Source organism: Styela clava, chromosome 1 (genome assembly GCF_964204865.1).
Source record: "Styela clava chromosome 1, kaStyClav1.hap1.2, whole genome shotgun sequence".
Taxonomy (NCBI): domain Eukaryota; kingdom Metazoa; phylum Chordata; class Ascidiacea; order Stolidobranchia; family Styelidae; genus Styela; species Styela clava.
In genome coordinates, this window is record NC_135250.1 from 19779675 (window position 1) to 19793549 (window position 13875).

The 13875-nt window shown below is 34.2% G+C and overlaps 1 protein-coding gene across 1 annotated transcript; it reads right to left on the reverse strand.

The window, feature by feature from the left end:
* Positions 1-489: 489 nt before the first annotated feature.
* On the reverse strand, positions 490-13824 carry LOC120348242 (solute carrier family 15 member 1-like). Its single transcript, XM_039418349.2, has 20 exons — positions 13534-13824; positions 12734-12809; positions 12356-12497; positions 11986-12078; positions 11581-11680; positions 10758-10848; positions 10589-10669; positions 8323-8405; positions 8110-8193; positions 7818-7955; positions 6816-6934; positions 6626-6707; positions 5281-5436; positions 4777-4956; positions 4158-4204; positions 3363-3470; positions 2814-2922; positions 2261-2401; positions 1783-1890; positions 490-1491 (listed from the first exon to the last, which is right to left on the reverse strand). The coding sequence occupies exons 1-20, from the start codon at positions 13666-13668 to the stop codon at positions 1237-1239; spliced, it is 2328 nt and encodes a 775-aa protein (XP_039274283.2). The 5' UTR covers positions 13669-13824; the 3' UTR covers positions 490-1236.
* Positions 13825-13875: the final 51 nt, after the last annotated feature.

The window sequence follows — 13875 nt, forward strand, 5'->3', positions numbered from 1 at the left end:
ACAAATGCAGTAAAAACGGTAGAAGCGATCACTTTTCCTCACGTTAAAAGAAGTTGCAAAAAACCCTACTCTAGGAAATTTTCCACAAAATTTCTCTTATTCGGAAATGTTTTGATTTCCTGCCAACGGAACTTGATTTTCTTAAAACCAGGTAGAAATAAATATTTGCTAAAGGATATTCTTCTGTTCAATTATGAATTGGTTACCACTATTTTTTTTTCTTTTTTTTTTGCTGTAAAAGTTTCATACTCATGAATGCGTGCCTAGGAACAATGATATATCACTTGGAACAAATTCTCTAAATAATTGATTTCACTCGCATTCGTTTATTTTTTTCATCATAGGAAGAACGATTTTGGTTCTAAATTTGAACGAAACTTGTTTAGTTCTGGAAACGAATGCCCAATATTCGTAATAAAAACGTTTATAATATACGCTAGGAAGACTCCATTGAGAAAATTTGTGACAGGGAAAATAACAGCCGTAAAATATCAGTTCGATATGTATTTAATTCGTCGAACAATGTCAAAATTATTGTAGATTGACAAAACAGCTATTGCTTTTTAATAAAAACAATCTTTTTGAAATGTTTAAGAACGAAAAAAAACGAAACATTTATAACACTATAGTCTACTCTTATTCAAAAAATGCATTTTAAAAGCCCATGAATATTCCGGTTTTTATATCTAGATGAAACTTGTTTTCACACTTTTACGAAATCATTATATAACCCAATTAGCTAATTACCCCCAGAAAGAATCCCCCATAGAGTCGTATTGTTATTCCTGAAATGGCAATTGGACTAAGTATATTTCCAAAACGCAAGTAATTATTGTTATGTTTTACTATAGCACGGTGCATATACAACAAATATATATTTATTTTATCTTGATTGAAGAAGAAATAATATTAGAATCTTGTTTAAATTAAAGCCATACAGTGATTTAAAACAAATTGTGGGAGAAACAAAAAGAAAAGATTAAAATTTATCTATGGTCAAGTCATACCAAGCATGTTTGGCTACATCAGTGATTCAAAACTTCACTTGTGGAGTGGCGTTATACGGATATCATACATATTACAGACTACTTCCAGAGATAAATGGTGACCTCGTGATTTCAAAAACATCAAATATCACAGAAAGTCACGTAAGGTAGGTAGATGAAATGGTAAAAAAACATTAATTCAAAATAACGAACGGACGAGATTTTTCCATTAGCAGGCTCCACCATATATTTAAAAAGCAGTGTTGTAGTCATCCTCAAATCCTTTATTTGGTTCCCCATTTACTTCGGCCGCCTTCTTTTTCGCGTCAGCACTGATTCCATGGTATTCGTCTTCTGCGAACGTGGATTCTTCTTTTTTATCCAGAGGATCATCCTGAGTTTCGTAGAATTCAGATTCGTCCACATATTCGTATCGAATTGCGAGAATAATAAAAATAATGGCGGCGACACCAATCAGTCCAGCAAAAAGAAAATATTCATCAGCCTAAAAATAATAATGTAGTTTAGAAAAATTCACCAGAAGAAAAACATCAGACCCGATGAATCACGTACTTGTCATGGTATGGAAGCTGCAATGTACTATGGGTCTCGATGACGTGAGAAAAAGTCGTACAGGTTGGGAAAGTAAGAGGTTGGGGGAAAAATGAATCCGTATCCCGAATACATTTGAGAAATCGACAATCATTGTTCAGTGAAAATATAGAGCAGTGGTTTCCAACCTTATATGGCTCAAGGTCCCCTTCCGAAGACTTTTAGCACTCATGATTCATATTACCTGGTTTGGTACAAATTTAGCTTCAGCGATAATAAGCACAATAATATTTCCAAGAGATACTGTCAACAGCCAAAAACTGGCAAGAACGGATTTCATGCTTGTCGGTGCCTAAAAAAATAGAATTTAACGAATATGGTATATACTATACAAGTATATTGTATATACGTGCTTTCATTAAATTTGTATTTCTAAAAAATTGCGATTTATATTAACTATTACTCCTCGAAATGAATTAATTAATTGATTGAACAAGTCAGTAACAAATGCAAAAAACGAGACAATTCTCATACAATTTCATATGAGCATGAATTCAAATGTTACAAAAGGTTGTTATGACTCCCTTCGGACTAGAGTTACATTTTATCAAAGATGTCTAATGGGTGAACTTTTGAGTTTTGCATTACCCTATTTTTCAATAAAAACCAACGCAATAAATATATAGTTCAATTCAATTCAATACAGCAGAATATTCATTTACCTGACTGTACGAGAATTCAAGACCTGTAACAGACAAGAAAACTTCTCCCAAAGTGATGACAAAGTATTGCGGGATCATCCAAAATAAATTGACGGTGTTGGGGTAGACATCAGTGTACATTACAGAAGCAACGACTTCATTCTTAAATATAAGCAAATAAAAATTAAAAAATCGTTAATGATTTATAATTGAATGAATTGCTTGTTGCTAATTTTGTCCACAGTTATATTTTTTCTTCTGAATATCACCACTCATGAAGTTTAGGAAAGTGTGCCAAAAACGTTGGTGCGGAAAGGTATAGTGAACCATCAAATTTTAAGTCCAATGATATTTCATATGTTTATTCTTACTACGTTTAGAAAGTTCCCTGTTAAAGCCAATCCAGAACGATTTGTACTCAACTTTTTCTAGGATAAAATACTGAAGATCATTAAGCGATATACATATTGATGTAAAATGCTAATTTACAATTTTGAAATTTTAAATCATGAAAAATATACGTTTCTGAATGAAAGTGGTCAAATATAACAATCTCGACAATAATATTGTTTACCTCAGTTGTACCGTTATTCCATACAAGTATGGTGTAATCACCACCAGTATCGACGTAGTAAGAGCTGTTTTTGATGTTTGTACCGTCCTTATAAACCATCATAGTGTAGCTGCGGCAAAAATAAAGTGATAGTTTTAATATAAAAAGATCCAAGTTATTTAGTGTTTTCTATCGATCAGCTAGTTGAAATATATAAAACATTTTTATAGATGTTATTGTCAATATAGTAGATTTACGAACAGTTTTATTGCAATCTTCTCAGATCTGTTGCTTGAATCCAATAATCATTGGTTGCGCCATTGTTCCAGAATAAATATATAAAGTTACCACGTGATTTAATTTCATCATGCACTTATTAGGACATTTTCTTAAATATTGATCAAGTTTATACTGAAAATGCAATTCAAATCATCCAAGCACGCTATTATTTTATGAAGTTTTTCTTACTGTTTGTTACCTTTCCTTAGTGTGAAATCCTATTCGACATTCATAAATTTGATGACATCATGATTTAATGATGACGTCAACAGTGATGTCTTGTGTACTTACGTCTTTCTATCAATGTCCACTTTTTCACTGATGTTATTAGTTGTAACAAGTAAATTATGGTTTCCAAGTCCGGTTATTGTTGCGTTGTAATCTAATGCATTGAAGACTCTGAAATACAAATTAAGGAGGAATAAATAATTTGACAAATAAATAAATGAAGATTTTGCAAACTCTGGTTTGAAACAGGCGAGGATAACAATATTTTGTAATAAAATGCAAAACATGTACTAATATGTCAACGGTGATGAAGATGAATACGAAGATGAGAACAGAATTGTCAAGTCATTGGGAAGAAGAATACGTTTTCATTAGACAAGAAAATAAACCTTTGTGATTAATCTCTCATAGGCTGCTAAGTCACAATAAAGTCAGCAATGTTGGCATCAGGAAACGAATTAAACTTCATATTTAAATTAATAAAAAGACAGCGGGAATTTATTATATCATTTGGCAAGGCATCCGATGTATCAATTGAAGCTAGTTTTGTTATATCATGGAATATTGCTCGTGCTAAACACCAATACGAAAAAAATATTGCTGATGTTGGCGCAGTCAATAGTCAGTAGTCAAACGCCGGTTTCGCGTCGCTCTACTCAAATGCGCATCTCCCAAATTAGTATATATCAATGTAACAGTTACAATGCAAAATGATTAAATGAGTTCTAATATTCTAAATTTTAGAAATTATGCGGCGCTCACATATTTCTGATTTGATGCATGCGGCTCTTATACTAAAAAAATTGCCCACCCCTGTAATATGTCTTTAACGATATTGCTTCGAATATTACTAATTACCTTACAATGGCTGCTCCACTTTCAGATTTTTCGAATATTCCATTGAACTGTTAAAATTTAGAATAACAGATAAATTTAATAAATGGCATTATTTAGATATATCTTAAGATTGGAATTGCTTGAAAGAAATAACCAATATTGAATTTATTTGATGACACGAATAATATTGAAAGGTAATAAGATACGCAGAATGACATTGACTTTGACAATCGAAAATTCAGTCAACCGTGTATGTATTAATTCTATTATGACAGGTTTTTTTACCCCTGTAGGTATAGGCCTGCCTATTTCTCTGTTTTCAAACTCATTTGAACATTTTTGTAAGTTTTGTTCACATAATTTGAGTACAAATCAAATAAATCAGTTGTTCTTTGGTCTTTGGAGTAATCATACGGTTGCTGCAGTAATAAAATAATTTCGTAAAGCTAAGATAAACTATCTGAACCTGTGCATATATATTGCTTGACAATTTTGTATTGAGGCAAGATCCTGGTATCACAAACAAAAATAAAATAAACAACAAAAATGCAGCAAAGGCGCCAGGTACAAAAGTATGTTTTTACGGGTCAAATGTCACTGCTGAAAACTATTGGTTAAAATGTAAACACAGAAAACTCACCACTTTGGATCTCCAACCGTCGCCATCTTTATCAATAACCAAATTCACAGTGGATTGTTTAGGAATGGTTACATATGCTCTTCCGAAGCCAGCTTCCCCAACGCAGTGAAACTTAACCTCCAATGGTTCCAACGTTTCAATCATGCTGGGATTGACAAATCTCTCTAGTGTGTTTGATTGCTGAATAGATAAACGGGCGTTTCAGTACTGGTGAAAAAATTTTTGGACCTGCTACCAGTTTCGCAAACTCCAACAGTAAATAACCTTATATAAATCTAAAATTTTGCATTGCAAAAACAACTCAATCATGGCTTTTTATTGAAATACTCAAAATAATAGATTTTCAATTTCTATTATTCATATTATTAACTAAAAAAAGATTTTCTATTCGCAATTATACTTGTTCTTTGTCATACACTCAAAAAAACACATTGCACCTATAATTTTGCCACAAAATTGCGTTTTGCAAAGCTTCAAAACTAAAACAAACTGAATGTTACATACCGCTCCAGGGTTGAGTAGTAAACCATCGCCCCCTTCACTCCCAGTCTCACTCCAATTAGGATAAATATCAGTCCAGATTTGAGCTTTGCAGTTTCCACCGTTAATGACACGGAAACTGGCTTGGTTACCAGCTTCTGGTATTACTGTCAACGTTTTCTGTTTATAAATAAATAAAAATTTGATACTTACAGTGTATAGCAACTGTGGGTAAACCGCGGCCCGCGAGCCGCATGCGGCTCTTCTGGCTAGCATTAATTATTATCCAAGTTTAACTTAAAAGAAACTGTAGTACTGTATAACATTTTTTTTTTAATTGATTAAGCGGTAGAAGAAGTTTACACCAATGATTAAAACAAAGTATGTTTTAGTATGAAAATCGTTATGGCGTGGAATTTTGAATCAATCAAGCGATAAATCTTACGTCACAATAGTTAGATGTATGTTGACGCGTTAGCGGAATTGTAGCTTGATTGGGGTTAGTCTCAGAGACAGTGCTATATGTCCTCAAGTAAGAAGCGAAAATACAAAGATGAGAACAGAGTTGTCAAGTCATTGGGAAGAAGAATACGTTTTCATTATTCAAGAAAATAAACCTTCGTGATTAATCTCTCATAGGCTGCTAAGTCATAATAAAGTCAGCAATGTTGGCATCGGGAAACGAGTTGAACTTCGTTCATATTTAAACTAATAAAAAGACAGCGGGAATTTATGATAATATTTGACAAGGAATCCGATGCATCAATTGAAGCTAGTTTTGTTATATCATGGAATATTGCTCGTGCTAAACACCAATACGAAAAAAATATTGCTGATGTTGGCGCAGTCAATAGCCCAAACGCCGGTTTCGCGTCGCACTACACAAATGCGCATCTCCCAGATTAGTATATATCAATGTAACAGTTACAATGCAAAATGACTAAATGAGTTCTAATATTCCTAATTTCAAAAATTATGCGGCTCTCACATATTTCTGATTAGCTGCATGCGGCTTTGGTTTTAGTATATGCCAAGCAGTCGCCATTTCAATAAAATGAAGTCGACTCAAAGCATCACAGTCCATGAAGCACCACAGTCTAAGTGTAACCATGGAGACCTCAGTGCGGGGCAGGCTCACAATGTTTTCATTCTGAGGTAACTAGGGACTAATAAAGAACATTGTCTTCGTTCGATTGCCGGGCTAACCATATCACTTCCACATAATACGGTTATTCTAATCATTCAACTCGAAGTTTTATTCTTGTGTATGTCAGCATGGCTAAAAAACCTCAAGATAGGGAAAAAGTTTTTCCGCAAACACATGTTCCCTGAGCGCTTCATTGCAAATAAACGATTGGAAAGTACTTACGTCCATCTCCATTTGAACTCCTGCTGCCAAAATAAAAGAGATTCCGGCCAATATCATTCCCAATGTCATTCTTCGAAGCGGGCTGTTATGACACAAAAGACAAAAAATCGATCATATATCTAAAACTACGTATTCAAGTCATGTCTAAATTTGAACTCGTTTTTTAATATTTTATAATTCATTTGTGTACCTGAAATTAATGTTGTATTTTCTCAAACATGGATATAATGTCGCTTCGAACAGTGGAATCATAGTTACAATAAGCAGTGGGTTGAATACTTGCATTTGATCCGGCTTCACTTGAATAGCCTGTAACGAGGGGTGAAATAGTTGAAAATAGCTATTGCCTTGCTATGTCATTCATGCCAACTAGATCGCACAACTTTACTTTTGACATTGTTACTGGACCCAAAATGTATACATGCGAATCATTTGAATTTTTGTTGTTGAGGATTTTGTCATGAAAAACAAATTTTCGCAATTTTTGAACGCATTAATCAAGCAAATTTTGAATAGTCAAAGATGGATGAAGCCGCTAGGAGGCTGTTACTTTTTTTTATATCATATTTACTCTTATTCTTGTGGGACACGATATTTCATCCAAAATGTTGCTGTTTTGCTTTAATGAAAACAGAGATTTTGTTTATTTTGTAATGCTTGACCTCCTCCATCTGGTCTGCCTGCCCGTTCATTTAGTAAATCCGGTGCTCTCAGATCTTACCGTACCGATAACTACGCGGTAGCTCCGCGTCTTGATTTTAATTGAATTGAATCTTGATTTTGTATACATAATCGATAAAACAGACAAAAATAAAATAACTAGTTTGATTTTATCTTTGTGTACAAAACTATTTTTGTTAAAATCGTGCTTTACACCGCAAGTTCGAGCTTTCGAAATCCGCAAAATTAGCGCACAGACTTGGAGGCGCTCCAGAAGTGTGTGTACCAATATGGAAGGAACTAATTTTGTTCGCCTACTTTACATCAAGTTGTGTAAAGAAACGGAAGCTTATGAGCGGAGGGTATATTCACTTGGTTAACACAGACAGTCCCCGAACTCGTAATAGAACTAAAATAAGGATAATCGGAATAAAATTATGGCCTAACTCTAACATGGTACATATACTACGGTGGTACCGACTTGTCTCAATGTAAAAAGCCCACGATATCGCAAAAATTTTATTCTACATACTCCGACATATCCGTTCATTCTTGTGGCTTGCAATGTCCATCGCGATCCTTGTTGATCAAATAATGTCCAGAACAGAGGTAATGGGATGTACAAAATGAGCACACGCAGCACATACTTGGTGTCTCTGACCATCTTGTACTAAATTACAAAAATGTGAATTAGAAGAGTAATGGATGAAAAACACAATAACAGTAAAAATAGATACAAAAAAAGTATAAAAAAAAGTACGGAATGAGCAAAAAGAATTGTCATTGATGAGAACAAAAAAACTTGAATTGTTAGTTCAACTTACGCTGGTATCAACAAGAGCGTAGTCCATCCAGTGGTCTTTGTTTCTTTCGCTTCGTGGAGTGTTCCATCGATGCTTAATCGCAGACTGTTACATATAAAACAATATTATCCATTCAATTGGATTGAATTTCCAAACGTTTTGACTTTATTTTAATTTTTAGAGTTTCATTGTTTCTGATAGCCAAGATAATGTCAAAAATGTTAAAAATCGAACCCCCATTCCTTTGAACACTTCCGCAAAAACGTTTCCTTCTGGCTCTTTGATGGTGTAAAATGAGGTTCCACCGATAAAAGTTACTGGAAAAGATCATCAAACGAAAGTACTTAGAAATGCAGTGCTTTTAACCCCTTTATATACCACAAAACAACAAGTTAACAACATTTCACCATTTCAACAGAAGCTCTCATAAAAAAAATTAAAGTTAATAACTTGATTATTTTGCACACAACGCACGTTGTAATTCTTCTGTTTTGTTAGAGACAATTTGTATCAATTATTGATAATAATTAATTTATTTTTCATAAATATCTGATTCATTGGATATTGCCATGATATATAGCGCAAGAACATGATATATAGGTTCAAATAGGTCGTCAGAGAAGAAAATAGATTGGAAAAACTATAACTCTAAACTCAAAATAGCAATGATTACTGTGTGCCACTTTATATATACGCGATCTCAGCATCATAAAACTACTTTTGGTTAGGGCTTGGCATTTTCGAATACCTTGTGATTTCAGAATCGAATCGAATAATATTTTTCGAATCGAATCGAATCTCGAATACTTGACAATATATAATTGTAAGCGATTTTATTATAGTAATTGGTCCTCTCAACAAATGAATTACCTAAGACATAGAATAAATCACCCAGATAGATTACTGAGCGCTCACACAGAATAACAAACACGTTTTATCGATAACTCAATACAGAAAATAGTCATATGTTAGAATTTCGTTGAAAAAATATGACTCCAATGAAAATAAAGTTGGGGAATTCCCCTCGACCATCAGCGGAAAGGCAAAAACAAGATGGCGGCGATTCGAAATTTAGCTCTGAACCGATTCGAATAATTTACCATTCGATTCGATTCGAATATTCGATTCGAAATGCCCAGCCCTACTTTTGGTACGTGATTTCACCCACTTAACGTGATCTCAATCTTATAAAGGCATTCTCATAGAATCCGATTCATACCCCTAACCGTTGAAATAGGATTAGGTTAATACTAAGATCACACAATCTCTGAAATCGAATACAAAAGTGAGTTAAGGGTAGGGTACAAATATCACGACATCCCATTCGATCACTTCGACATTCAAGAATTTTATCATTCAATTTTTTTTGGAATTATACAAAACTTTGAAAAACGCAGAAAAGACTCAAACATTTTTATGATACTCAGAATTTTTATTATTTTATTCGCGGGCCTAAGATGTCTTTTAGGGCGGAAAATAGGGCGCACGATGAAAAAGTCGAGAACCGCTGCTTTACTCATAAAAAATAGGGTTGTGATCTTATCATCATTGCCATTAAATATGTCTGTTTTGTGTTTTGTGTGTAGCATGATTTGAAATCGATATCTGACAGAGATAATTTCTTGTAACTAATGGCTTCATTTATTATTTATAGAATATTGATTCAGAGTGTAATTATGGTGACATTATGGACATCAATCCTAATTACACCAACTGAAATGTTAGTCGCTCAGTTCCCTTTCTCGTCTCTTCACACTTATCTACGACCATGAAATTTTCCACGATCAAGTATTGCCGAGATACTCTTATATTAGTAAAATGATCCCTTTTTAAATTCAATTGTCTTTAAATAAAGGATACAAAGTTTCTGATATCGTTTTTCAGCTTTTTGTAATTTTTCCTAAATTGATTTTTCCTAAATTGACTTTTATATAACACACTTTGACTGAAAATTCTAAACATAACCCTTTTATATATATAAGGAGGTTCTTTGAAACGATTCTCAAGTGAATTTAAATGAGTGAGAAATAGGGGAAATTAATGCATAAATTAGTAATGACAGAAACAAACAGTACCACGTATAGCTAATGCGTGCAATGTTTTCTTTATATATTAGTCGGATATTTTCTGGCGACTTCTGTCTAGAAGCTGTATATTTTTCGATCTTCATTTCCGATGTTAAATTTATCACCAGCATTCTCAGCGCGGCAGGCGACACATCACGCGATTTCGTTTTATGCAATAAGATTCACAATCGAATAAACTGAAATAGGAGCAAACTAGAATTTATTCCCGTTGCCAATCTTCAACCTTCAACTCATTCTATGAAATGCAATCATATCTTGTTACCATAGTGAAATTAAAGTCACAAAAACGATTGAAAGAGGCTTATAACTCTTTTGGTTCTCATACCCTGATAAATAAAATGTGACTTCATAAAATAAATTATCTGGAAATATTAGAAAACTTTCTGAATGTTTCTAAACAAAATACAACTCACTTATAGCTACAACCATCAGTGCTGCTGGAATTCCAAACGCAAGAGCATAACAGTCATCTCGGCCAAAACAGTGGACATCATCTGTACATAACCAATTGTGATGATTATTTTTCACAATTTTACGCATAAATCAAAATCAACTAATTTTGAAAATGAAAACAAACGTCACCTCGAATAATTGGGGAAACAATCGTCGACACCAAACTTCCGGCATTAATGGCAAAATAAAACAGGGAAAAGAAGCTTCTTCTGTATTGTTCCTAAAATAAATAAAAAACGCTGGAATAAAGTAAAAACATGATTATCATGGTCGCGAAGGTGGGTCTAAGTTTTTCACCGGTTTGACACATTAAAAGTCCACGGGTTTCATCATTTCGGTCGGATCCAAATAAAAAATGTGGCGACTTGACCACAGCCTTGTTTGGCAAAATATGCGAACAATTCACTATTTCATTTTTTTAGTAATTAAATATTCCGTGTTCCCCTGACTTAATTTGCCATTTTGAATCCGTTGGAGGTTAAAGGGATTTCACAAATGCATGATTTCACAATGCAAAACAGCAATGCTCATATATATGGACACGGTGGGAAATATAGAGTAGTACGGGTATGTACTCTTCCAGAGTAGACTACCAGTACCGCAGTCTTCACGACTTCGCCTGACCACCCGATAGCCACGACGCCGGAACCGCCTCAAGGTGCGCAATTTTTAATTTTGATGACGTCACCACATACAAAAGTAAGAATCCAATTGAGCCCATAGAAATTTTTAAAATAAATAAAATAATAGCCCTCTAGCGAAATAAATATTCTTTAACCCCTGAAAATTTCAATTCGGCAATTGGTCAAGTAATTAAAGAAAAAAGCGTTTTTTCTTCATAACAACAAGAAGAAAAGAATGATAAGCAAGCACAACAACATAATAACAAAACGATCTATATGTCCACTTCGTGTACAAAAAAAACAGGGGGTTTCAATAAAATAGCATTTACTTGTTCTGGATCAAACTGATCACCTCCAAATGAGGAAACGCACGGTTTGATACCTCCCGTTCCAATGGCAATAACGAACAATCCAATCATCGACAAAACACTGTAAAAACATTTTTATTAATTTTGCGTATAATCAGACATACATTTTAAGGGTTTTTTCACCGCTCACCGTTGTTTCACTATTGCTCCGTATAATTATATGTACTAGCAAGAACACACTTGGGATAACTTTCGGTGGTGAGTTGTCTTTTTAATAGTAGGAGTACGACTCGTTTCTTATTACCCATCTCATTACTATAAATTGTTTTTAAAGAAGAAGCCTTGTGTGAGTATATATATATATATATAAACTTTCCACATACGTTAATCAATAAATTTTCTGTAATTAAGGATAAAAATACTCACAGATGCATTGTGTCTAATCCGATTGGAGGACACGCCCCCATTGTGATCAAAAGCATACCAATGGCGTACACGATAGAGAGGTATAAAATGGTTCTAGTAAAAGAAGATAAAAACAATAAATATTTGCAAAGAAATTCCATCACCCAATTAATTAGTATTGGTTAATTAAAGTGTGATTCGATATTGTGTGTTGAACATTTAAACAATTAGTTGTTCATAACCGCCAATTGGTTTAAAGAGTTTCAGTAGCTGCGGAATATAGTTCTATAATAAGTATCGATAGAAAATGAACATCAAAGCACCGTGGTTGTGTATTAAGCGTATTACTTAACATTTTAAGTTTGACGAAATTTGGCAGTCGAGAGCTTACTTGTATTTTCCCCACCAACTGTCAGCGATGAAGGCACCCAATAATGGGAAAAGATAAGCAAGCACTGTGAATGCATGGTAGACAGCAGTCGAAGTGTCATCATCCATTGTCAAGTAGTATTTGAGATATAATACCAAAATTGCTGAAAATAACAGTATTCAAAAACTTATCGAATGCTCATAGCACTTTCTTGGGGGCAGCTAATGAAAAGTAGGAGAAATTTGTAGAATTAGGGAATATTGACAAACTTCTAAACAACATTTCTTAATTTCGTATTTTCTCAAAATCCAAAAGAAAATATAAAAGACGAACATATTTCCGAAAAATAAAATTCGCTCCCAACCAGATTTAATCAGATGGGAATAACAAACCACTTACTTCGCATTCCATAGTAAGAATATCGTTCACAGAATTCGTTTCCCAGAATAAAGAAGACATGCTTTGGATATGGTTTCTGAAAAATAAAAAAATAGCATACAAATTATCCACATAATATTCCAGTCCATTCGAATACTGATGCAAGCTAGTTACGCTATGTAGTTTTTGACTAGACGAATAACAATGAAATCGATGGTGAATATCTTAGGCATATTAAAAGTAGGTTAACTTCGTTTCGACCAGTTTCATCATTGTTCACACCCGCCTATACAAACGTTGACTACTCAAACACACGAGTATGGTGACTATTGTTTGATGCTTGAATTATATCACAATATTTCCACAGAATTTTATCGAACTACCGCTATCTATTCGTATGTCGTTTGAAAATACGTCATAATAGCCCATTTATGGGCCACGATCTGTGAAGTAACAAGGCGGTGAATCCAATATCAATTCAATGTATGGTAGTTAGTATTCATAGATTCAGAGTGTATCACTATTGCCTGCTCGACCTCCCGTAAGTGGATATTTGAAGAGATAGAAAGAGTGGTGTACTATATTAGGATGATAGTATATCTATTTTGAATGAACTAAACGTGATATTAGTCAAAGAATACACATGGTGATCAACAGCTGCCACGTGTTCGTACTATATTCGAATATGTTTCGTATAGTCAGAACTTTCCATACCTTTTCCTTTATGCTCGTATTAAGTTAAACTACATTTATTGCACACCGTCGGGCACTGTGGCATTGGGACATGGCATTTACCTCAAATTTTACTCAAATTTACGCACCTCAAACCACGGTATACAACTATATCCCTCAGATTCGGATTTGGGAGTTTTTTCGTCCTCATCCGTTTCAACGTCACTTCCAATAGTTAAAGGTGTCCTATCTGTGGCTTTAACGAGCCCTCGGCGAGTCGGCATTGCGACCTGTCAATCTGCAGCTGATTTATCTGCTAGCCTCGTCAACATGCCTCGCGTTAGCAATAGGCGTATATATCGTGAAGCAATACTACGTCTGAGACAAAATACTACGCCACACTATAGTCTACACAGCCTATATCATATGGTCATATTTAGCGATCTAAAAACAACACAATCAGGCATCTCGCGTTCCGTATGCAGATCAGC